Below are 26,793 nucleotides of genomic sequence, written 5' to 3'. Positions count from 1 at the left end.
CTTGGAAATGAACAGAGATCATTCTCTCAGTTTTGAGACTACACCCAAGTACTGCATTTCAGACTCTTGTTGACCGTGAGGGCTACTCCATTTTTTTCTAAGGGATTCATGTCCACAGTAGTCAGTATAATAATCATTGTTATTAAATTCTCCCATTCCCATTTTAGTTCAGTGATTCCTAAAATGCCAATGTTTACTCTTGCCACTTCCTTTTTGACCACATCCAATGTACCTTGATGCATGGACCTAACATTCCAGGTTCCTATTCAATACTGTTCTTTACAGCATTGGACTTTACTTTCACCACCAGACACAGCACAATTGGGCATCCTTTCCACTTTGGCTCGGCCTCTGCATTCTTTCTGAAGCTGTTTCTCTGCTCTTCCCCAGCAGCATACTGGACACCTACTGACCTTGGAGGCTCATCTTCCAGTGTCATATCTTTTTGCCTTTTCATACTGTTTATGCGGTTCTCAAGGCAAGAGTACTGGAGTGGTTTGCCATTCCCTTCTCCAGTGGAGCACGTTTTGTCAGGCCCTGACTAGCAGGGACATGTCCTTCTGCTGTCCCATGTAGCTGGAGGACGTGCCCAGTGCCCTGGCTGTCCCACTGCTGGTTCTCGTTGAGCGTGTAAGCCTTCACTGGCTGCTGGGCATGTTGATCACCATTCCACCCGGGGGCCTGGGCAAAGGCCCTTCTGGAGTTGCTGGCTGGAGCTGACTGATGTTGGAGGAAACCCGGGAGCGCAGGGCTCCCCAGCCTCTCTACTGCCACTGCCCGCCCTAGGGCCAATCCGCCACCCAGTGGCCTGACTGTTGCCGCTGGCTGCCTACTACCTACATAGTTGTTATTTAACCATATCATTGACTCTTTTGGGGCCTCAGCTTCCTCAGGACTTTTTAATGTTTCTGAATATAGCCTGACAGGCTTGTTATTCAGATCAAATAATATACATGTACAAATACTCTCTATATCAAGTGTTATATAAATGTTATATGTATATAATCATTATCTACTTGAAAATGAGCAATGTAAGAAGGGTGCGTGTGTGTATTTCTGTGGTTAATCCAAGACCATTCAGCCATTCCCTGCTACTCCCTCTTCCAACTCTCCTAAAGGCTGATTTATCAGGTAGTTTACTTATTATGCAACTGACACGCCAATTGCTATCAGAGCATTTATATCAAAGAGCCAGGTGCCTACCATATCTGGAATCCTCCAATTTATTCAAATTGAAGAACTTCTTTCCTGGTTGTGCAGGATCCAAAGGCTCAACAAGGTGTGCGAATGGGTTGCTCATGATTCCTGATGACCACGTGTCCCTGAAAAGGCCAGAGAACATTTAATTCCTCCTCTCAAAGCTGGATCTTATTTATTCCAACGAGTATTTGCCCTCTTTAACAGTTATGATACACACTGACTTCATGAAATCACTTATTATCTTTTCAGAGTGGTGGGAAGGTGGGACACAAATGAATACCAGAATGATATTCTTAGCAAAGAAAATGACTTCTGTGAAGCTCCTATGAAAGCTAGCATTCACCTCTCATGAGTGTACGATTCCAAACTTCTTTTGTCTTATATCTACAACTTTCCAACATGGCACTGATAAGACATGAGGCAGAAGGGAAATGAAGGAAGTGTCACACGGGAAATTGCAAACACATGAACATCTGAGCTGGATTCATGCTTTGCTTGACCAGAGGTAAGAGGTCGGAGCAGGTGACACTGTACAACTACATAAAACCTGAACTCTGGGAAAGCAGACTTGGAAACAGCTGTTTTCTTCTGTAGCTGCCTCTGCAGCATTTTAAATAAACTTGTTAGTTAGAAGTCTTCTGGACTCACTTTTACATAATGGTAGCGAGAGTGTGTTCACATCAAGGAATCTTTAAGGTACCTGGTAGATGTATAAAAGGCTAAACTCACAAATAAGTTCGGAGAGGACCCTCTACCCCAGCTCTGGGCAGAACTTCTCCTGTATCTTTTTATAAATTGTAAGTGGTGAACGAAAAAGATCTGGCCTGCACCATACAGATAAACAGCGATTCAAATAACTAAAAGACTTAGAGTAAAACACTCCAGGGCAGGAGCTGGAAGACTTGCTTTCTAAATCTACGTCTTTGGCGAAAATCCTTATCAGTCCATTCTTCAGTCTTAATTATTATATAAGAATAGTAAAATTTCCCTACTTAATCCAAGGTTTTATGAATAAATATTTAAAAGTTCAACCTATTTTGGGGATGACTGATATGAAATGATCAACATATTACTATAAAATGAGAAAAATGAAAAGATATGTATCTCGATAAACCCATCATAAATTGGAAATACCATAAGCTGAAATGCATTTAATGTACTAAGCTACTGAACATCGCAGTTTAGCTAAGCCTACCACGGATATTCTCAGAACTCTTAATGCTAGCTTACAGTTGGGCAAGATAACCTCACACAGAGTTGAATATCTCATGTAATGTATTGACTACTGTATTGAAAATGAAAAACAGAGTGGCTGTTTGAGTACAGAATGGCTGTGAGGTTGTTCATCCCAGGGATGGCATGACTGACTAGGAGCTGCGGCTACAGCTACTCACGATCACAGTAGAGTACTGTACCGCATAGCACCAGCCCGGGCAAGGATCAAAACTCAAAACTCAGAGTGTGTTTCCACTGAATGCCTATTGCTTTTGCTCCAAAGTGGTGAAAAAAAACAAAACCGTAAGCTGAACCACTGTAAATCGAGGACTGTAGAGAAAAGAGCTGTTTGTAAGGATGAGCAGTGACAGTGGCTCTTGTCTCCAGAGACAGGCCCATGTTTTCATCAAGACACAAAACAGACTGGTTCCTTTAGGGAATGAGTGAGTTAAAGTTGCTCAGTCATGTCCAACTCTTTGCGACCCCAAGGACTGTAGCCTGCCAGGCTCCTCTGTCCACAGGATTCTCCAGACAAGAATACTGGAGTGGGTTGCCATTCCCTTCTCCAGGGGATCTTCCCAACCCAGGGATCAAACCTGGGGCTCCTACACTGCACGCAGATTCTTTACTGTCTGAGCCAAGAGGGAAGCCCCTTAAGAGGGACAGAGGCCTGAAAGTCAGGACCGGGAGGACAACTCACATTTATCGTATATCCTTTGGTATTGTTTGCATTTTAAACTGAGTACAAATAAAGTTGTTTGAAAATGAGTTAAAAACTTAAAGAGAGAGAATGTGTTCATTCACTCTGTCTGAAGCCCAGTGCTGGGCTATTCTGATGAGAGGCAGCTGAATGAGGAGTAGCCCTGCCTTCCTGGAGTTCCCCGTGCAGGAGGGCCGGGATGGTCTGGGCACCTGTAATGGACAGGAGAGAATGCAGTGGAAAGGCGTGTGTGTGTGAGAGAGATAGTGTGTGTGTGTGTGTGTGTGTGTCTGTCTGTGTAGAGGTGGAGCAGGTGGGGTGGGGGTGGGGAAACGGATCTGATTCGCACCTTGTTGCTAGGAGTGGCTTCTTTCCCCTGCATCCATATGGTTTTTTTTTTTTTTTTAATCTTTATTGAATTTGTTATAGTATTGCTTCTGCTGTGTATGTTCTGGTTTTTGGGCCTCAAGGCATGTGGGATCCTAGCTCCCCAACCAGGGATCAAACCGGTACTCCCTGCATTGGATGGCAAAGTCTTAACCAGTGGGCCGCCGTGGAAGTCCCATCCCACGTGGTTTTTGCTGGAGCTGCAATTTGGTGAGCGAGGCTAAAGGCCAAGTGACTGCCTTCTCTAGGAATTCTGGAACTGAAACTACAGAAAGGCCAGCAGGGGACGCTGGGGCATGCTGCAGCTCTATTTACAAAAGCATGCACCCCAGGTCATCTGCAGCAGAATTACCTGGGGATCTTTCTTGTTAAAAATAGACTCCTGAGTCCCAACCCCGCTCCCCAAGCTGCTGAATCAGAAGGGACTGGGGAAGCAGCAGGACCAAATAATCTCCCAGGTGTCTCTAGAAGGTGTCCAGTCTGAGAATCATTGCTGGACAGTGTGGAGGGTCAGGTGAGGAACGCCCGCTTACTTCAGAAGGCAGTGAGGTACCATGGAAGGGAGATATGTAAGATGGTGAGGGAATGAAACCAAAATGCCACCCCAATTCAGGAAGGGGCCCTGAACAAGGGAAGCAGGCAGTGCCCGGCCAGGCAGCTCGGGTATTGTTTGCCTAGCCAAGGGAGCAGCACCCACTTGGCTCCAGCCACAGGCTGCATGCAGGAATGCCAGCCCGGTGTGGACGGTGTTCAAGCGAGTCTGGCAATCTGGATTTCCACCCAAACTCTCTTGATTTACAAATGTTGGTAACTGTATTTTCCTAAATGACTGAGTGGGCCTGCACCATGATGGCCAAACCAGACACGCCCATGGGCGAGCCCTGACCTGCGTTCTCACTCAGCCTGGCAGATGTTTTGGAGGAACGGTAGGAAACTAAAGAGAAAACTTGGGCAAGGAAACTCTGGAAGTGTTGGGGACCTTTTGAAAAACCAGGCATGGTGGCCAGGTCATATCTTTAAAAAGTCTTAAGTCACATTAAATCATTTCTGTTTCTCTGTCAAGCCCTAAAAGGGCTAGTTTGCCAAAATTCTATAGGCAAACCAGTTGCTAAATTGTACCCATATCTGCCATGATGCGCTAAGAACTCAACATGTCAATTTGCTTCCCTGAAGCTTACAAATGTGGGCTTCCCAGGTGGCACTAGCCGTAAAGAACCTACTTGCCAATGCACAAGGCATGAGTCGCAAGTTTGATACCTGGATCAGGAAGATCCTCTGGAGGAGGGCATGGCAACCCACTCCAGTATTCTTGCTTGGAGAATCTCATGGACAGAGGAGCCTGGCAGGCTACAGTCCACGGGGTAGCAAGGAGCTAGACATGACTGAAGCGACTCAATACAGCTTACAGATGCCCCCAGCAGAACTCTGGAAGTCTTACATGATTCTTGCTGTTCCTACCACCCTACAAAGCCAGCTGGTATTTCAGGATGGATATATGTCTCCCTGGTGGCTCAGATGGTAAAGAATCTGCCCGCAGTGCAGGAGACCTGGGTTTGATCCCTGGGTCGGGAAGATCCCCTGCAGAAGGAAATAGCAACCCACTCCAGTATTCTTGCCAGAATAATCCCGTGAACAGAGGAGCCTGGTGGGCTACAGTCCATGGGGTCGCAAAGAGTCAGACATGACTGAGCGACTTTCACTCATTCACTCACATATGGTGACCAGTGTGGCTCTTGTAGAAAATATGTTGTGTAACACACTATCTGCCTCCTTTTTTCTTTAAAACCTACATAATTATCTAGTTTCAGTACTTGAATGAAGGAAATCTTACTTGCAGAAGTTAGGAGACAGACAAACCAATTACTAATCACTAAGTATCAGGATGTACCGTTGACTTCATACCATCTTCTATAACCCTGGCCACAACTCTGTAAATTTCAGTCTACTATTACTCTCATTTTATAGCAGAGAAGACCGCAGCTCTGAGACATGAATAGCTCGCCACAGGGCAAACATCCAGTTAGAGGCAGAGCTAGGCTTTGATCTCTGGCTTTCTCTACCAGCTCCTTGGGGCCACCTCTCAAGGTGTGGCAACTCCTCATCTGAAGGAGGTGCTGGCTGGAGGCCACCAAGCAACCCCTAGTGTTGATGAAAAGCCAGGAGACTTGCGGGCCTGCAAAATCCTCCTACAAGCCTCAGTTCTGAATACTAGAGTCGCCTTTCCTTCTATCCAGGGCTCAGCCAGCACAGTGGCCTGGGCTGGGCACTGATTGCCACATGTCCCTTGCCACTCTGAGCCCCAGGGCAGTGGAAAGCAAGAGCAACTGTATTTTTGCAACCCCAAACTGGTTTTGCTTGGAAGTTGGGAAATGTCTACTCCTCACCCTTCTCCCCCAACCCCTGCTTTAAATCTGGAGGGTTCTGGAAATCAGAGCCACTCCAAAGTTTCACTCACTTTATCGTTTGTATTTCAAATGATATTATAGGAGTTCACAGTGCTTCGGGAACCCCAAGAGGGAGCCAAAGTGACCACATTCCAAGCAGGGTGTGAGGAGAAGGATCTCTGCCTTGGGGACGAGCCAGACCAGAGCAGAATCTAGGCATCAGGGATACACGTAGGTCTGCCTGACCCTCTCCAGAACCCTCAAACCCCATCCCCAAGCCTCAAGTATTATTACTAAGGGACCTGCAGGCCCCAAATTGTCCTGAGACCTGTGATTTTGCTAGAAACCCCACCAACTGGCCAGGGAATCCTGTCTACTTCCACAGTCACAGAAACCACAGACCTTGTTGCTTCAATTCCTTTCCTATCTGCTCTGCCTTGTTCCCTTTCATCTGTTTTATCTAACCCCCATTCAATACTAATAAGAGAGGAATGAACAAACAGGATTGTTTTGGAGAGAGTGGAGTGTTATCCTAGGTTTTTTTCTTTTATGGAAAGAGGAAAGGTTAGTGTATACATGGAAATACGTTCGGGTTGCTGCCTCTTCTGTTCCACAGAATAAGGTGGTACTGCATGGAGGCAAAGGATAAAAAGAGGAAAAGAAAAGAAGAAAAGAGATTTTTTAAAAAAGAAAGGAAAGCAGGGGAAATGTTATATTTAAGCAGTGAGTTTGCAGCTCATTCAGCGCTTGTCCTTCCTGAACACTTGTGTTGAGAAGGCCAGAACTGCTGACCTTTGCCTCTGAATCAAGCGGGACCCAGGGACAGTTATTAAACAAAAGGAATCCAAAAAAGGGACCTTTGTACTGTCTCTGAAACCCTTCACTACATCTGTGTACATTTTGAAAGAAAAGATAATTGTTTGGTAGAGAAATGGGTGTTTCTCAATGCTAACCCATCCTGAAATACCAGCTGGGTCACTTAGCATGACCCTTACAGGTACATTCTGTGCTCGGAGGAGTGGGAGTGGGGTAGGGAGTGCTGGACACCAGAATTTTAAAGGAAATCACTAAAAATTCTAAACAGTAGGCATGGGTGGGCAGATCTGAGACATTTACCAAGTGAACTGTGCTCCTTGTAAAAAGCTCAGCGCAGGGATCCTTTCCAGCCGCAGACAGCGCTGCTGCCAACTGATCTTTGGCTTCAGTTTAGGGCTCGGGCGGGAGGCTTGGAGAGGCACCTTCACTTGTGCCTAAGCCACACGGCACCAGCCCATCACCATGCCCCGTGTGCTTGTGCTCAGTCGCTCAGCCACACCCAACCCTTTCGTGATCCCATGGACTGTAGCCCACCAGGTTCCTCTGTCCATGGCAATTCTCCAGGCAAGAATATTGGAGTGGGTTGCCTTGCCCTCCCCCAGGGGATCTTCCCAACCCAGAGACTGAACCCACGTCTCCCGCACTGCAGGCAGATTCTTTTACCATCTGAGCCATCAGAGAAACCCACCACTCCCTAGGTGAGCACAGTAGATGCTGAGGATGCAATGAGATAAATCAGAGAATGTTGAGCCTTCCTTGAAAGAACCGTAGATATCACCAACATTCCCCTGACGAGGAAATAGAGTCCCTAAAAAGAAGGTGATAGCCTGGGGGGTGGCTACAGGATTGTTAAGTGGCAGAACGAGGAAGAAAATATATCTGATTTTCCTTCCAATTAAAAGTACATTTCCCTGGCAGGGGTGAAAAAAAAAAAAAAACCAAACAAACTTAAAATCCTCCATAAATAGAGTTTAAAAAGTACTACTTAGACATATTACAGTCTTCTGGCACTTTCATGAGTTAGCTCTATAATCATTCACTGAGCCTTCTATGATTCAAAATTCCAGAGAACTGACTGACAGCTAAACTTTGGGAAAACAACTTGTGGTTAAGTTTTTAACTATCTGGATGTTCTGGATGACTAGTTTATTCTAAGAGAGGCAGATGAGTAAGGGTAAATCAATCCTATAGATGTAAATATCAGACTCACATACTATTGTATAAGTAAATAAAAACAAGAAAGATATAAAGTTAAGGTATACAGATAGTTAACAGACATAAGAAAAGATGTTCAACATGACTTCTCATCAGAAAAATGCAACCCAAGACCACAATGTCAGTGGTTTTGCAAATCAAAACCAGTCTCACACCAATAAAAATGGCTACCATGAGAAGAAGACATACAGATGGCTAACAAACACATGAAAAGATGCTCAACATCAGTCATCGTCAGAGAAATGCAGATCAAAACCACAATGAGGTACCACTTCACACCAGGAGAATGTCTGCGATCCAAAAGTCTGCAAGCAATAAATGCTGGAGAGGGTGTGGAGAAAAGGGAACCCTCCTACACTGTTGGTGGGAATGCAAACTAGTCCAGCCATATGGAGAAGAGCGTGGAGATTCCTTAAAAAACTGGAAATAGAACTGCCTTATGACCCAGCAATCCCAATGCTGGGCATACACACCGAGGAAACTAGAATTGAAAGAGACACATGTACCCCAATGTTCATCACAGCACTGTTTACAGTAGCTAGGACGTGGAAGCAACCTAGATGTCCATCAGCAGATGAATGGATAAGAAAGCTGTGGTACATATACACAATGGAATATTGCTCAGCTATTAAAAAGAACACATTTGAATCAGTTCTAATGAGGTGGATGAAACTGGAGCCTATTATACAGAGTGAAGTAAGCCAGAAAGAAAAACACCAATACAGTATATTAATGCCTATATATGGAATTTAGAAAGATGGTAATGATAACCCTATATGTGAGACAGAGACACAGATGTATAGAACAGTCTTTTGGACTCTGACGGAGAAGGCGAGGGTGGGATCATTTGAGAGAATAGCATTGAAACATGTATAATATCATATGTGAAACAGATCGCCAGTCCAGGTTCGATGCATGAGACGGGGTGCTCAGGGCTGGTGCACTGGGATGACCCTGAGGGATGGGATGGGGAGGGAGGAGGGAGGGGTGTTCAGGATGGGGAGCACATGTACACCCATGGCTGATTCATGTCAAGATATGGCAAAACCCATACAATACTGTAATTAGCCTCCAATTAAAAAAATAAATTAAAAATTAAAAATATATATAGTATTAAAAAAAGACACAATCTCATAATCTTGCAAGATAGGTGAATTAATAATATAACTATTTTTCATGAGAAAAAAGAGAAAAGACCACAAATATTACACACATATATATTACACATATTATATATATGTGTAATGGAATACTACTCAACATGAAAAAGAATGAAATTTTGCCACTTCTACCAACTAGACTTGAAGGAAATAAGTCAGACAAATATGATATATTTTCACTTACACATGGAATCGAAAGAATAAAACAAATGAACATAACAGAACAGAAACAGCATAAAATAGACACAGAGATCAACAGGGAAGAACAGAGGGCTCAGAAATAAACTCACACGCGGATGGTCAGTTAATCTACAATCAAGGAGGCAAGAATATACAGTGAAGGAAAAACACTCTCTTCAATAAGTGGTGCTGGGAAAAGTGGACAGCTACGTGTAAAAGAATAACATAAGGACATTTTCTAATACTATGCACAAAATAAACTCAAAGTAGATTAGAAGCCTAAATTTAAGACCAGAAACCATAAAACTCCTTGAAGAAAACATCGGTGGAACACTCTCTGACGTAAGCCATAGCAATATATTCTTGGACCTGTGTCCAAAAGCAAAATAAAAATAAATCACGGGACCTAATTTAATATATAGCTTTTGCACAGCAAAGGAAACCATTGGCAAAATGAAGACAACCTATGAAATTAGAGAAAATATCTGCAAATAATATGACCAATAAAGGGTTAGTTAATATTCAAAATACATAAACAGCTCATACAATTCAATACCAAAAAAAAAAAAACCCAAACAACTCAATTAAAAATAAGACCTAGAATAACCTATGTAAAATTTTAACAAACCTCACAGATATAAACAAACTAGTGATTAATAGTGGGGAAGAGACGGTGAGGAGGGCAAGGCAGGGGCAGAGGACTTCGAGGTATAAACTACTATGTATAAAATAAGCTACAAAGATATATTGTACAGCACAGGGACTATAGCCAATATTTTATAGTAACCGTAAGTGGAGTATAACCTTTAGAAATTGTGAATCACTATGTTATACCCCTGAAACCTAGGAAAAGATCAGAAAAATATTGGTACAGTAAAATAAAATTTTAAAAAGATATTCATTGTGGAAACATTAGAATATGCAAGTAAACGAAAAGAAGAAAATAAGTCACCTGTAACACCATGGTGTGGAGTTTCACTTAACATGAATTTTAAATGTATTTGGATTCACATTGTTTTTTAAACTGCTTCCCCCCCCCCCCCCCCCACTTATCAGTAGACCACAAACATCTTTATGGAGCCATCATGTGATTTTTTTTTATATGGTATTTTATATCACTTTTAACTACACCATAAAAATCTCTCCTTCAGTCATATAATAATTTATTTACATTTCTTATTATTAAAATGTGTAGGTGGTGTCCAAGCATTAACATTCAAACACTGCTTGCACTTTTTGCATACACTTCTTTAGATAGGTCCTTAATCCAGTTCCTCAAAATAAACCCTGAGCTTTCAGTTCCTCGAAGTAGGACAGCTGGGTGGAAGGATCCGATAGCTCCATTTGGATACACATCACCAGGCCGCCAGGGAAAGGCTGTACCAATTTTATGACCCTTCTCTGAAGCAGAGTAAAAACAAAAGTGCCTAAACCAGGGAACATAATTTGTCTTTATCTTTAGACATCTGAATTTCTTCTGTAAGCTCTCTGTCTGCCAGAAAGGCCAAACTGAGTGACGCTGAGATGGCCTCTGGTGACCAAATGTTCTCATACCTGAAGGGACTTTGCTGAGTTATTCCTGTGGACGAGACTCAGCTCTGTAATTCGGGAGAGGCAAGGACTTGCCTCTTGGCCTCTATCTGATCTCGAGACCTGCGGTCTGCAAGATTCCCCTTTACAAGAAGGGAGCCCTGACAACCTGATGCATAACCTGACCCCATGCTCAGGGGCACTGTGCACCTCGCTGGTTAGAGCCGCGCAAGTGACCGATTCCTGACAGCGTGGGCAAAATCTCTACTGGGATCAGTGAACTCTGCTACCTGTTACCCAGACCATTTTCAAGCCCAGGCAGCAGTCTCACTAATGGCTTTTGTGAGGGAGACTGAGTAGCTTATGGGCAGTACACTGCTAAACCGTCGCTCTTGCTAGAAGACTGTCGTTGTAGTTGTTTAGGTGCTAAGTCATGTCTCTCTGTGACCCCATGGACTGCAGCACGCCTTCACTATCCTTCACTTCCCTGTAAAGGACTGTCTCCCAGAGTCTGCTCAAACTCATGTCCATTGAGTCAATGATGCCATCCAACTATCTCATCCTCTGTTGCCCTCTTCTACTGCCCTCAGTCTTTTCTAGCAGCAGGGTCTTTCCCAGTGAGTCAGCTCTTCATATATCATGTGGCCAAAGTATTGGAGCTTCAGCTTTAGCATCAGTCCTTCCAATGAATATTCGGGGTTGATTTCCTTTAGGATTGACTGATTTGATCTCCTTGAGTCTAAGGGACTCTCAAGAGTCTTCTCTAGCACCACAGTTAGAAAGCATCAGTTCTTTGGTGCTCAGCCTTCTTCATGGTTGTCCAACTCTCACATCCATACATGACTACTGGAAAAACCACAGCTTTGACCAGACGGACCTTCATCGGCAAACTGATGTCTCTGCCTTTTTTTTTTTTTTTAAAGATTTACTCACTTGGCTGTGGTGGGCCTTTGCTGCTGCACAGGCTTTCTAGTTGCTGAGAGCAGGGACTACTCTTCAGTTGCAGTGCTTGGGCCTCTCCCTGTGGGGGCCTCTCCTGCTGCAGAGCACAGGCTCTAGGGTGTGCAGGCTACAGCAGTCGTGGTGGACAGGCTCTAGAATGCTGGCATGTGAGATCTTCCCAGGCTAGGGATTGAAACGGTGTCCTGTGCATTGCAAGGTGGATTCTCAACCCCTGGACCACCAGGGAAGCCTAGTCTCTGCTTTAGGCCTACGCTGTCTAGGTTTGTCACAAACCTAGACACTTGCTCCTTTTATTTCAAGGAGCAAGTGTCTTTTAATTTCATTGCTGCAGTCATCATCTGCAGTGAGTCTGGAGCCCAAGGAAGCAGTCTGTCACTGTTTCCATTGTTTCCCCAACTATTTGCCATGAAGTCATAGGACTGGATGCCATGACCTTAGTTTTTCCAATGTTGAGTTTTAAGGCAGTATTTTCACTCTCCTTTTTCACCTTCATCAAGAGGTTCTTTAGTTCTTTTTCACTTTCTGCCATAAAGGTGGTGTTATCTGCATATTTGAGGTTATTGATATTTCTCCCAGCAATCTTGATTCCAGCTTGAGCTTCATCCAGCCTGGAATTTCGCAATATTCTCTGCAAAGAAGTTAAATAAGCAGGGTGAAAATATACAGCCTTGACGTACTCCTTTCCCATTTTGAACCAGTTCATTGTTCCATGTCCGTTCTAACTGTTGCTTCCTGACTTGCATACAGGTTTTGCAGGAAGCAGGTAAGGTGGTCTGGTATTCCTACCTCTAAGAATTTTCCACAGTTTGTTGTGATCCACACAGTGAAAGGCTTTAGCACTGTCAACGAAGGAGATGTTTTTCTGGAATTTCCTTGCTTTTTCTATGATCCAACGCATGTTTGATCTCTGGTTCCTCTGCCTTTTCTAAATCTAGTTTGTATATCTAAGTTCTTGGTTCACATTCTACTGAAGTCTGGCTTGAAGGATTTAAGCATTACCTTGCTAGCACGTGAAATGAGTGCAACTGTTCTGGTAGTTTGAACATTCTTTGGCATTCTTTGCCCTTCTTTGGGATTGGAATGAAAACTAACCTTTTCCAGTCCTGTGGCCACTGCTGAGTGTTCCAAATTTGCTGCATTTTCACAGCATCATCTTTCAGGATTTGAAGTAGCTCAACCGGAATTTCATCACCTCTACTAGCTTTGTTCGTAGCGATGCTTTCTAAGGCCCACTTGACTTCACATTCCAAGACATCTGGCTCTAGGTGAGTGATCACGCCATCGTGGTTATCTGTGTCATTAAGACTTGTTTTGTACAGTTCTTTTGTGTATCCTTGCCACCTCTTCATAATATCTTCTGCTTCTGTTAGGTTCATACCGTTTCTGTCCTTTATTGAAGAACAGAAGACTGCCTGGGACCACATACCAGCTGACAGTGATGGTATCTGTTTGGCACAGTCAGGTTTGTAGAGATGTTTGCAACAGGTGAATGATTTTAGCTAGATGCCAGCGATAAAATAAAATTCACCTTTTCAGGTCTCTCCCCAGGCTTTGGAGATATAATTCCAATCACATTTAGCTGCTTCTGCTGCCACAGCTGAATCCTCTAAGGTTATTTTGTGACAGAGAAAGGAGCATGGATGTGAACGACCCCTGTGACCAACCACAGGATTCCCAGGTACCAGCAGGAAGGAGCAAAGCTGTAACCCAGGCCGCAGAACTCCCGTCAGTAGTGGGTGGGGTGTCTCTTGTGCCATCCAAACACTTCATTTAGGAAGAGATGGGAAGCTGGGGACAGACAGGTATACACTGTGTATTTAAAATGGATAACCAACAAGGGCCTACTGTAGAGCACAGGGAACTCTGCTCGATGTTATGTGGCAGCCTGGATGGGAGGGGAGTTGTGGGGAGAATGGATACATGTATGCGTATGGTTGAGTCCCTTTGCTGTTCACATGAAGCTACCACGACACTGTTAATAGGCTATACCCTAGGGCAAAGTTAAACATTTAAAAAAAAAAACAACACACACAACTATAAGTGGGGAGAAAAGGGTTTGGGGTGGGGTGGAGACTGTGCCTATCAGTTCCCTGGAAAGTTTCTATAGTTTGAAAGGCTTTCAGGTGATTCACTGAGAACCTCTGTGCTATGGTTTAAAGTACAGACAACACGCCCTCTGAATTACTTACTGAGCACATCTAAGACAGACAGAGTGGATTTTTTAAATCTGTGCAGACATCAGAAAGAGGTTTATTCTGTAATTCATATGGTTTATTCACCTTGCTTCTCACACTTTCCTAAATATACCCTTCCTGATTTTTCCTAGCTTGCAATCCAAAGTAACATAACATCACTGCATCTCTTAGAGTTTACTTCAGTTCACTCTCAAGATTAGCTGTGCTTCCTTTTCTTCTGTTTAAAGAGAAATTAATTGGTCCTGCTCCCAAACTGACTGCTGTGTATCTAAACATCATGCTACTTATAAACAGCTTTTTGTCAAAAGTGAGATTCCAAGAATGTCTATGTAAATATAAACACGATTGAGGTCAGAACCATTCAGGCCAGCAAACCACCATGCTGGTCGACTTGGTTCTTTTACAAACGAGAGAGCTAGAAATGTTCGTTTTTTTGCTTTATTTGATGCAGATGCATCTGGGAAGCTGGAATAGCTAAATATCTCTGAATATTCTCAGCATGTGTGTGTTAGTCACTCAGTTTTTGTCCGACTCTTAGCGACCCCAAGAACAGCAGCTGGCTAGGCTCCTCTGTCCGTGGAATTCTCTAGGCAAGACTACTGAAGTGGGTTGCCATTCCCTTCTCCATGGGATCTTCTCAACCCAGGGATCAAACCCAGGTCTCCTGTGTTTCAGGCAGATTCTTTACTGTCTGAGCTACCAAGGAAGCCCAATTTTCAGAGACCAAATCATTTCTTTGATCTTCCTAGCTGTTCATAAAAGTACTTGGGGAAAAAGAAAAACACAAAAAATAATACAAAAATCTCTTAAATGTGATACTTGCAACCAAAAGAATTTTAAAGGAGAAGTCATAAGTGCAATTATCTATTCTGGCAGAGAATGGGGGGAAAAAAGGTAGTGCTGTTGTATGAAAAATGGGGCAAGAAAGAATGGTCATGTCCTAGGTCTCGAGTGGCCAAGTGAGGGCCCTTGGCTTTGTGCAGGAAAGAATTCAAGGTGAGCCATGGTAAAGTGAAAATGGGTTTTTTTTAGAGAGACCCACACTCTGTCCATAGATAGAGTGTGGGCCATCTCCTAAGGTGAGAGGTGGCCTAGGGCATGGGGTCCTCTTGGAAAGGGGACCAGACCCCGAGTGTAGGGGTGGTTGGTTTCTATGGGCTGGGGAATTTCACTGGATACTGAGGAGGAGGAATATTCTAGCTATCTTGGTGAGGGGGTGGGGATTTCCAGGAACTGGGGCAACTCCTGCTTTTTGACTTTCTATGGTTGGCCCTATAACTGTCATGGCACCTGTGAGACATTTAGTATATGCTAATTACAGGGCTTCCCTGGTGGCTCAGATGGTAAAGAATTTGCCTGCAATGCAGGAGACCTGCATTCAATTCCTGGGTCAGGAAGACTCCTGGCGAAGGGAATGGCAACCCACTCTGGTATTCTTACTGGTGAATTCCATGGACAGAGGAGCCTGGCGGGCTACAGTCCATGAGATCCCAGAGTCAGACATGACAGCATTAATGTGTTACAGCGAGTGTACAATGAGGCTCAAGGTCTGTGGGAAACTGAGTCTCCTGCCATCTTGAATCTAGTGGTTTCTACCCAGCTTCTGTCATATCCTCAGAATATGTTCTTCTTTCAAAGGCTGCATCCTGTCCTCTTCCCTCCTGTCTCAGTGCAGAAGGAGGGTCTTGGAGAAGGAATGGCTTTATAAGAATATTAGCAAATCCATCAGCACATTTTTCTCAGGCACTGATTAATGCAAGGTGCACTTTACACCACAGAAATTAATGAGACTCTGCCTTCAGAAAGCTTTGCAGTCACACAATAACTTGTCACTCTGGGTTACAATTTTAACTTATCACAAGTTAACTTATTACAATTTTAACTAACTCTTTTGTCTCATCCTGGACCACTGGCCAGAGTGCTCCACATATATTCCTAGAGTTTTTAAAAGAGCTGTAACAGTTTTTGAAGGATTTAGTTTCATTCGATGGAGAAGGAAATGGCAACTCACTCCACTACTCTTGCCTGGAGAATCCCAGGGACAGAGGAGCCTGATGGGCTGCCGTCTATGGGGTCGCACAGAGTCGGACACAAATGAAGCAACTTAGCAGCAGCAGCAATTTCATTCGAAATAAGCCACAGAACCTTTCTAGGCCTCAGTTCCCCAGTCTGTAACACAGGGCTACTTGATGATCTAAAAAGTCCTTTCTGGGTGAAAAAGATTCTATAATTCATTCATTCATTTGTTCAATGTATCTTTAGATTAACCATGTAATATGTCTTAGGCACTCAGGAACAAAATTGACAAAGCTCCCTCATGGTGCTTCCATTTCAGTAGGGGGAGACTAAACAAATAAATACAGAAACAGAATGTCAGGCTGTGACCGGTTCCATGGATAAAGCAGGACCAGGCAGTAGGGCATGTTCTGTGAAGTGTTATCAGGTGATCAAAGAAGACCTCACTGACATGGAGCCACTTGAGAAAAACTGTGGAGGAAGTGAGGGGAATCTGGAGGAGGGGTCAGATCACATGCGAAGGCCCCGAGGTGGGTCTGAGGGAAGGCAGAAGGGGTGAGCGAGGGCAGGAAAGGAGAAGACTGAGGTTGGGTATAGCAGAGCCCGTCACCGTAGGAACTCGGACCAAGGGCCAACCACAAAGTGCGCTCCTAACTTTAGAAGTGGTTTAAACTGTACATTTCCAACACCAGAATTTAGGTTTGGTAAGATACTAACTCATAATATGAAAACATCTGATTGTCATTTAAGAAGTAGCTACTTCCTGAAATCTAACCTTTCTGTTCCTCCAAACTTCATTAAGTCACATTGGAAATTTTCAGGATGTATCATAGAAGTGATCATGACTCACTCAGCAGATGTGCACAGCCACAGCCAAAGGCAGTGGTCAGAATTTGGGTGGATCATAGCCCTGTGACCACGGCACTGTCTGAACAAGCCCCTCTCGCCTCTTTGAGGCTCAGTGCCCAAGATGGCACATCACCGCATGCAATTCCCAACACAGAAAGCTTGCCTGACACATCTTTTAAGCTCATTTAAAGTTAACTACAGTAGCACAAACCCCAAAGAGCAGAAATAGTTATTTTTATTTTCTGGTATCACTACGAGCTAATATAGATAGGTTCATAAGAAAGTCTTGGTGAACTTCACATTTATTATTCTGGAGATGCACTGAGGAAGGCAAGTCACTGTGTGGTCGTGGAACATTTGTCCAGAGAGTAAAGGAAGAAGCAGGGCAGGGAGGGGTCTTCCTTGGTGGTCCAATGGCTGACTCTGTGCTCCCAGTGCAGAGGGCTCCATTTCCATCCCTGGTCAGGGGACTAGATCACAGGTTGCAACTAAGACCCAGTTCGGCCAAATAAATAAATAAATAAATAAACTTTTAAAAAAGGAAGCAGCAGCAGCAGCAAGGGCAGGACCCATCAGAACTAGGCATCTTAACTAGCCCCGCTCTGGACCTCATCCTCTTCTCTTTGAGGCCAGTCCTCTTTAAGGCTGCCCTTCTTAAACTGCGGTTCCCTACCCTGCAGCAACCCACCATCACCAGTAGGGTTTCCAAAACGACACCTGCAGAGACCCCAGCCAAGCCCTGATATATCTGAGTCCCAAGGGCAAGGGAAGCGACGTGAGTCCCTCGAGCTCCTACCTCACTTAGTAGTTCCTTGGTAATGAACTTCTCTAACTCGAATTTTAGAAATTAGAAAGAATGTCACCACAAAAGGGTTGGGCATCAGGATGCCAGAGGTCACTCCGGGCAGCATTTCTCTCCATGAATTCACCGAGGTTCTGAGGTGATCTGCCCCCACCCACTTCAGCACTGCTGGGATCCAACAGTGATGACTCATGCTGGTCAATTTCTCAGAAGTTTGAGCTATAAACCCACATTTCTTGGTTTTCCAGAAGAAAGGCAGCAGCAGGGAGGACCTGATGCTACTGTTTTTTTTCCCCCACAGTCAGGTGGTTAGGAGTGGGAAAGCAGCTGCCAGATAGCAGGAGTGCTGAAAGGGAACTCAAAGTCAAGTGCATCTGCCCTTAAGCCCAGCTCTTGAGCAATAATGCTGTAACCCCATCTCAGTGGCCCACAGGGCCACACAGCATCCACATGCAATGGCCACTTCACTGGGTCAAAGATGGGACAAGCATTAGAGCAGCATTTGACTACGACGCATCTGGTTTCTGAGCTGCTGGTCTGTCCAAGAAAAGGGACTACTGCAGATTCAGTTTTACATTCAACCGTGAAAGACACTGGTTTGACTTTGATGGGATAAAGACATAGCGCTCCCCCCGCCTCCCCGCCATCTTCAATTACACAGACTGGTCAGGAGGTTATGACATGATCAAGCAGTCCATCCCGCAGCAGTGGTGGATGCAGGCCGATAAAGGGAACTCCACGGGGGATTCCCTGGCGGCCCAGTGGTTAGGGCTCCACACTTCCACTATAGAGGGCGGGTTCAATCCCCGGTCAGGGAACTAAGATCCCATATGCCTCACAATGCTGCCAAAGACAGACAAAAGAAGCATCGAAGGAGAGCACCTGATCCAGTATGGGAAGGGGTCAGGAAGGCCTCTGGGGATAGGTGACACCATGCAGGAGTCTTGGAGAACTACACTGAGGGAGGGAATCAGGGAAAAAATATTCCGGGCAGAGAAGACAGCACATGTGAAGGTATGGAAGTGAGACCCCGTGGATGTCACAGAGCTGTTCCACGCGTCTGAAGGGGAGGTTCATGATGGCGGAGCTCAGAGGAGAGGGGAAGGGTGGGGCCCGTATCACGAGGGACCTTGAAGAAAGGTGCAGAAAGACTTGAAGGGAGACATGTTAAAAGGTTCTTAGCTGAAATCTTCAAGATCTGATTGGATATTATACATCCCTCTGGTAGAGGTGGCTTCCCAGGTGGCGCTCATGATAAAGAACCCACCTTCCAATGCAGGAGACATAAAGAGATGTGGGTTGGATCTCTGGGTTGGGAAGATCCCCTGGAGGAGGGTGTGGCAACCCACTCCAGTATTCTAGCCTGGAAAGCCCCATGGACAGAGGAGCTCAGTGGTCTACAGTCCATAGGTTGTACAGAGTAGGACACGATGGAAGCGACTTAGCATGCAGGCACGCTGGTTGAGATAGGAGCTGACTTGGGGGAAGGATGCTAGGCTGGCATCAGGGAGGCAGGTTATGGTGCTGTTGCAGTCATCAAGTCAGAAGTGGGGGGCAGGGCAACAGATCCCGGGGGCAGCTAAGAAAGGAGAACGGGCTGAGGGTGGGGGAGGAAGAGCGATCTCGGATGGCTCTGTGTTCCCCATCTGCGCAACGTGGCAGAGCCAGTGACCAGGACAAACACCTGGGTACTGCTTTCAGACGGAGAATTTGCCTTGAAGAGGAATGGCAGGCAGCAGCACACATGGGCCTGGAGCTCAGGAGGTCTGGGCTAAGAGAAGTGTGGACAGGCCTCTGCTGTGAGTGCTACATCACTCCATGGCGCTGCAGCCAGCTGACGTGAGCTGAGCCCCTGTGGAGTGCCCGACACTTTGTCCACAGCATCTAATATGGTCCCTCAACAACTGTGACATAGGGATCACCCCCCAGCTGCACAGATGAGAAGACTGAGGATCGCAGACGATACGTATTGATAACCTGTCAACACCCCATGGCTGGAAAGTGGCCAGTTTGTGTTTTGTTTTTAGTTGCTCAGTTGTGTCCGACTCTGCAACCCCATAGTCTATAGCCCGCCAGGCGCCTCTGTCCATGGGAGTTTCCAGGTGAGAATACTGGAGTGGGTTGCCCATCCCTTCCCCCGAGGATCTTCCCAACTCAGGGATCGAACTCATGTCTCCTGCATTGGCAGGCAGGCTCTTTACCACTGAGCCACCAGTGGCCAACTCCCTTGCCCTATGCGTTTCCAAACAAGCAGAGAATCTTATAGTTACTCCTCATCCAAAAACCTACATTAACCAAATAGATTTAAAAAGTTAAATCTCACTTTTTAAAACAATCTTCCAACTCTAAAGTACATATGTGAGGACTAGATAATTTGGATAATTTGAGGTAGTCATGTCCGACTCTTTGTGGACTATAGCCCACCAGGCTCCTCTGTCCATGGGATTCTCCAGGCAAGAATACTGGAGTGGGTTGCCATTCCCTTCTCCAGGGCATCTTCCTGACTCAAGTATCAAACCACGGTCTCTTGCATTGAAGGCAGATTCCTTACCATCTGAGCTACAAGGGAAGCCAATAGAGTAGTGAGGACTAGATAGCTGCCCTCTAATTGCCCCTAAAATACCCTTGATTTCAGTATAAATTTGTATAGATGTATATTTCAGTATAGATGATTATATATAGTAATCATACATATAGATTAAATTACATATAGTATATGTAATTTCAGTACCGATGGCTTCTGAAGTATGGGTTGATGTAAAAAATCCATTATCAGGCATCACCAGCCTTAAAATGTAACTGATTCCTTATCTGAGCAGATAAGGTTTTATGAAACATAACAATTCTTATTGTTTTGGCTGTGCCACAAGGCTTGTGAGATCTGAATTCCCTGACCAGGAATAGGATCCGTGCTCCCTGCAGCGGAAGCTCAAGTCCTAACCGCTGGACTGCTGGGGCAGGCCCAGCATAACATAGCAAGTGCTGGTCTTGATGCTACCACTATTACACAACTATCCTGAGTATGTCTGTGTAGTTCTCGCATGTAACCAACTGTCCACAATGATTCGTTCACTTCTCTTTACAACCAAAAGTTCCAACCTGGTAAGTCTGTAGCAGAACTCTTTCTTAGACCGACACGCCTCCTTCAAGAGCTAAGCCACAATGTGTACTTTGCTTTGTAAGTTTACAGTCATGATCATGAAAGGATGATGAGGTTGAAGAATAATGAAATGCTCCATCCGTGTCAGTTTGAGCAAGAGCCCAGGCAATTCCCACAGTTCAAAGATGGGTTTCCTCAAAGTTCTGAAGTCACAGAAACAGAAATGAGAGAGAAGCCCACTAGCACTCATACTGAGCAGCCTTGCCAATTCATCAGAAAGTAGATCAATTTCTACAACCTGAGGAATTTGGAAAGTGATTGGTTCAGAGTGTGCTATCACTTTGGTAGTTTTATGCATCAGGATATACACACTGACTTCAAGAATCTGGTCTGGCTCCCAAATCCATGTCATGTTTAGAGAGCTTCCTGGCTTTGCATGTTCCCCATAGCCAATCCCAGAGAAGGGGGCAACAGAGGATGAGATGGTTGGGTGGCATCACTGACCCAATGGACATGAGTTTGAGCAAGCTCCAGGAGACAGTGAAGGACAGGGAAGCCAGGCATGCCGCAGTTCATGGGGTCAAAAAGAGTCAGACACGACTTAGCAACTGAACATCCCAGGCTTCAGGAACCTGGTCTGGCTCCCCAGTACACGTCATGTTCAGAGAGTTTGTCTTTGGATGTTGCCAATATTCAATCCCAAAGCCCTTTGGTTTCCAATCTACTCTTAAAATCAGACTCTGCCACTTTCTGTCATAGACAAGATTCACTCTAGCTGTCTAAACCTATTTACTTTTTGCAGATTTAAGGTAACATTACCTGACTGCACTGCTCTGCCCAGCTCACAAGGGCCACTGTGATTATTAAAGGAGGCACTAGATGAAAAGATGATGAATATTGGAAATGACTCTACACCCAGGAGCTACCAGTATTCATGACATTGATTGATATCAACTTACTTCATGGGGCGTGTGGACCCTACATGTAGTCTATTTCTTTTACTGAAGATTTAAGCCTACATCTTACAACATGATAGATATTCTAAAAGAGGGTCACTGTTTCCTGTTGAGGAAAAAAAGCACTCCAGAATCAGAGAGGGCTTCCAGATACATGTGAAAAAATGACAACAGACCAGAAAGATAATTTCCTCAAAAAAAGTTGCCTTTTTTATATTGGCTCAAATTGGAGATTCTTTTTGTTGCAGTCCTTTAAAAATTATGTGGATGAGATAAAACATTTGTGGTCCTAGACAATATGGGAAAAATTTCCCTTGAACATGATACATTTCTCTTGTAATCAAAAATGTTCTCCAGTGCTTGAGTTAAATTAATTTAGCATCTATCTCTTGAGCATCTTCTCTGCACAAAGTATTGCTTCCCTGGTAGCTCAGTTGGTAAAGAATCCACCTGCAATGCAGGAGACCCTGATTTGATTTCTGGGTTGGGAAGATCCCCTGGAGAAGGGATAGGCTACCCACTCCAGTATTCTTGCCTGGAGAATCCCCATAGACAAATGAGCCTGGCGGGCTATAGTCCATGGGGTCACAGTCGGACACGACTGAGTAATTAAGCACAAGCAGCACAGGAGAAAGGGAGAAAGGAAAACCTTGTTTTACTTGAATATTACAAAGATGATGATCTGGCTAAGGAGACTGAAATAAGCTTGCTGTTTGCAAAGGGTCATAAGAGAGGCCAGAGGAAAGAGACAGCTGTGACTAGGGGAGGTGAGAAAGCCTTAACAGAGCAGAACTGGGAGACAGGAAGAAGAAAGGCCAAGAGGCAAGCAAACGCAGAGGCAGAGAAGCGGGACCACATAGCAAGTGTGTGAAACCCACTCTAGGGGTTCAGTCATGCTGACTGCAGGGCACAAGACTTTAAGATTTTGCTACAGCAGTCAGCACATGCTTGATACTAAAAAGACACAACAAAGAATACTTTTTTCATTAGTTTATACAGTTGAACATAAAGATGTTAATGTTCATAACTGCTGAAGCTGGGGATTTATAGTCTCCATTTCTTTGTATGTCTGAAGTTTTCCATTAAAAAAAGGCCAGTGAGTCTGGGGAGGTAGTCAGCTGATGGCTTCTCGGGTGATGGTGCAAATCCAATAAGAACTGTCTAACCTCTGGGTCACTTGGAAGGAGAGGGCAGGGCTGATTGGAAGGAGAGATTGGAGCTGATCTTACAGGGGGAAGTAGACACCACACAATGTGACTGAGGGCTGTTTTTGTTTCCCCCCTGAGTCGCTTTCCACACACTTCTTTCTCCACTTCCCACTGGGAGGAAGGGAGTAGCAAGGGTCTGCTACTGGCCAGGTTGTATGGTCCATCTAAGCAAAACGAAGGCAATTATGTTGTCCTCTGTATACAAGTAACTGTAGAGGCTATTTCTGGTCACATCAAGTTTAATACTTGTTTAGTGGTTGCTAGCAACTATTAATCAGAGGAGGCAATGGCACCCCACTCCAGTGCCATTCTTGCCTGGAGAATCCCAGGGACTGGGGAGCCTGGTTGGCTGCCGTCTATGGGGTCGCACAGAGTTGGACACGACTGAAGCGACTTAGCAGCAGCAGCAGCAACTATTAATAAGCAAAGTGAAGATAAATAAAAATCTACTGTACCCTACCACCAAGAGAAAACCACTTGGCATGTGGGCATATCCTTTGCCCCACTTGGTGCGTGGGCACATCAGAACGTACATGAACATGCTTTCTCTTCTCGTAACTTTCTCACAGAGAAACAGTCTTGGGTATCACATTTTTAAAATTTTAAAACTGTACTTTATGACATTTCATGAAATAGCACTTTACAACAGCAGTTTAAGGGGGGTATGATGATCCACTGAAGAACAGTCTGATCTGGTGGCTTCTAACCTTACATCAAACTATACTGTTCAAGAATGTTTTGATCTCAGAGGGCTCTCTCCTAGTATCATTTTGACTTAATATATATATACTAGTATCACAGATACTAGTTTAGAAATGTGATGTAATAAAGTAATTTGTTTTCTTGGGAGAGAGGGAGTAGTGGTAACATTCTTATCAGAGAAATACTCCTATCTTCTTTGAAAAAGTGTATGTTGTTGGGATTTCAGTTTTTGTTTTCAGATTGTAAAAGCAATACAGGAATGCTGCTAAACAGGTGGTCATATGGTATCATAAAGAGTAACAAGGAGAAGGTTCCTGCCTTTTTTCTGACTCCATTGCCCAGAACTGACTGTTAATGGTTTGGGATGTCTGTCTTCCAAACATTTATAAGGCCATGGTGTGTGTATGTGTGTCCAGTTGCTAAGTCGTGTCTGATTCTTTGCAACCCCATGGACTGTACCCTGTCAGGTTCTCCTGTCCGTGGGATTTTCCAGGCAGAAATACTGGTGTGGGTTGCCATTTCCTTCTCCAGAGGTCTTCCCGACCTAGCGATAGAACCCTCATCTCCTATATTGGCAGGCAGATTCTTTACTGCTAAGCCACAATGGTGCTCTTATAAGGCTATATATGTACCTAATTTCTATCTGGAACTTGTGCTGACAGAGCAAGAAGCCAAGGAAGAAATCCAATGAGGGGTCCCCACCTACCACACAGCAGCCTGCAGGACACTGGGGTCTGGCAGAGGCTGAGGAAGGGCCACCCACAGGGACAAACACCCCCCAACCCCGAAAGTGGAAAGGGAAAGAGCACCAAGACTGGGAATCATATTCCAATAAATGCAAGGTTGCACAACCACACACAGAAGTGATCATGGAGGAAAGGGAGGCAATAACATGCCTCCCTGTTCTCTTCGAAATCACTTCCGACCCACTTGGAAGCTCTTGAACAAACTCCTCCACACTTGGCACCGGCTCCCTATGGGCATGTCTCTGAACCCATAGGTCCTGTGTGCCACATCCCCACTACAATCTGAAGGCATACATAGGCCACCTCTGCAGGCACAGAAATAACCTAAGGCATCTGAGAGCCTTGCCAGTTTTCAGGAGGCGTGCAGGGCTCATTATCTTTTACGTGGGGACACAGTACTTGGGTTTCCAGAGTGAGGTCAGCTTGGTTGCAGCTACCAGAGGTTAACCATCCTTCCTTGGGGTGATCCGTGTTCCCATTCAGAGGAAGGATCACAAACAAGAAGCGGGATCAATGACTTGAGCCCCTGAAGCATTTCCTACTCCAGTGGTTCTCAAAGTGTGGTGCAGAGGACTCTAGGGATTCACAAAGTCAAAACCACTTTCATAATAATACCAAGATGCTATTTGATGCTTTTACTCACACACATTCAGGAGTACACAGTGGAGTTTTCCAGAGGCGATATGACATGTAATACCGCAACAGACAGTGCAGAAGCACGATATAAGAACCCTAGCTGCCACTTATTAAAACTGATAGGAGATTTGCAAAAATATAATACAATGATACTCTGGTCAGTAACATTCTATTTTGAAAGGTATGGTTATTTTCATAAACACATATCAACATATAATGCATGCATGTCTGTGTGCTCAGTCATATCAGACTCTTTGCTACCCCCATAGACTGTAGCCCATCAGGCTCCTAAGTCCACGGGATTCTCCAGGCAAGGATACTGGAGTGGGTTGCCATTTTCATATCCAGGGGATATTCCCAACCCAGGGATCAAACCCACATCTCTTATGTCTCCTGCACTGGCAGGTGGATTCTTTACCACTATTTTTAAATGAGATACTAAATATATTGAAAAATTCTGTTTTAGTTATACATGATAAATATTGAGACACATAACCCACATAAAAGCTCCTTAATATACTAATTTTTAAGAGTGTATAGGGGAGTTTGAGAACTGCTGAGAGGCTGTTTCCGACTCTCTGCCCCCGTTCCCGCAACACACACACACACACACACACACACACACACTCACTCACTCACTCACTCCTCCCTGGGTCTGTGAGTCTTTAGGATGGACTCTGTCCCCACTGCTGAGAGGCTGTTTCCGACTCTCTGCCCCCATCCCCGCAACACACACACACACACACACACACACACACACACACACACAGACACACACAGACACACTCACTCACTCCTCCCTAGGTCTGTGAATCTTCAGGATGGACTGTGTCCCCACCCCTTCCACCGAGGGTCTCTTCCCTCCTCACTCCATTTCCCCCTTACCACCTGGTGTGGACTCCCCGATCTGTCGGAACCCCAGTGGGAAATGTCCCTCCCTCGCCACCCCCAGCTCGACGAGGACTCCCCGGCGAAGCCCGCACACCCTCCTTGGGGGCAGGACTCCCCGCTTCAGTGTGCCGGGACAAGTCGCAGCGTGGATTCTCCCGGCGGCCCCCACAGCCTCGCCGACTCCCGGCTGAGGCCCGCACAAGCTCGGCGCGGACTCTCCCGGCGGCCGGCACAGCCCGGGCGAAGGAGGCCGAGGAGAGCCATTTCCAGTCCCGCCCCGGTCCTCGGCGCGGCACGGGCTGGGAACAGGGCGGAGGGGTCAGTCCCCAGGAACTAGTCCCGATTCTCCCGGCTGCCTTCCCGCTCCCCCGGGCGGCCCGGCGCGCCGCAGCCCGGCTCGGGGAGGCGGCCCGGGGTTCCGCCGACCCGCATTTCCCCCGCCGGGGCAGGGCGGCCGGCGCTCGGGCCCGGGGACCCGGGTTGGGCCGCGTCGTACTCACCGCGGGGCGCACGGCGGACTCCGACTGGCGCGGGGAACCAGGCTGGGGGCGCTCTCCCGGGCTGAGTCCAGCCGCTGGCGCCGCTCCGCCCCCTGTCGCCGCAGGGCCGCCAGCCGAGGGGCGGGGCCGGGCCGGGGCCGGGCCGGGGCCGGCGAGTGGGGCGGGGCCTGCGGGCGGGGCGGGGCTTGCGGGCGGGGCGGGGCTTGCGGGCGCGGAGACCTCGCCCGGGAGGGAGCGGGGTAGCTGGGGGTCAGCGGCAGGAAGCCGCCTCAGGACAGGATCCTCCCATGCTGGCCCAGGCCGGGGACACGCTCACTCTTGGGCGTGGAGTGTGACTGCCCAGCTCGCAGGGAAGGAGCTGAAGGGGCAGGTGAGAAATGCAGCTTTTAAAAATGATTTGACCGTCACTGTGGAGGCTTCCCTGTCCGACACCCCGGTACGT

General features: G+C 45.8%; 1 protein-coding gene across 1 annotated transcript in view; it reads right to left on the bottom strand.

Moving 5' to 3' along the window:
* Positions 1–26,427, bottom strand: part of ACO1 (aconitase 1) — a 65,151-nt gene extending 38,724 nt beyond the window's left edge. Inside the window, exons 1-2 of the mRNA XM_015093260.4 lie at positions 26,352–26,427; positions 1,204–1,322 (exon numbers count right to left, since the gene is read on the bottom strand). Coding sequence (XP_014948746.1) covers positions 1,204–1,300 — 97 coding nt within the window. The 5' untranslated portion in view covers positions 1,301–1,322; positions 26,352–26,427. The remainder of the gene's footprint in view (positions 1–1,203; positions 1,323–26,351) is intronic.
* Positions 26,428–26,793: the final 366 nt, after the last annotated feature.

Source organism: Ovis aries, chromosome 2, assembly GCF_016772045.2.
Source record: "Ovis aries strain OAR_USU_Benz2616 breed Rambouillet chromosome 2, ARS-UI_Ramb_v3.0, whole genome shotgun sequence".
Classification (NCBI taxonomy): Eukaryota; Metazoa; Chordata; class Mammalia; order Artiodactyla; family Bovidae; genus Ovis; species Ovis aries.
The sequence above is the reverse complement of the archived record's forward strand: the minus strand, read 5'-3'. Positions and strand labels throughout refer to the sequence as shown.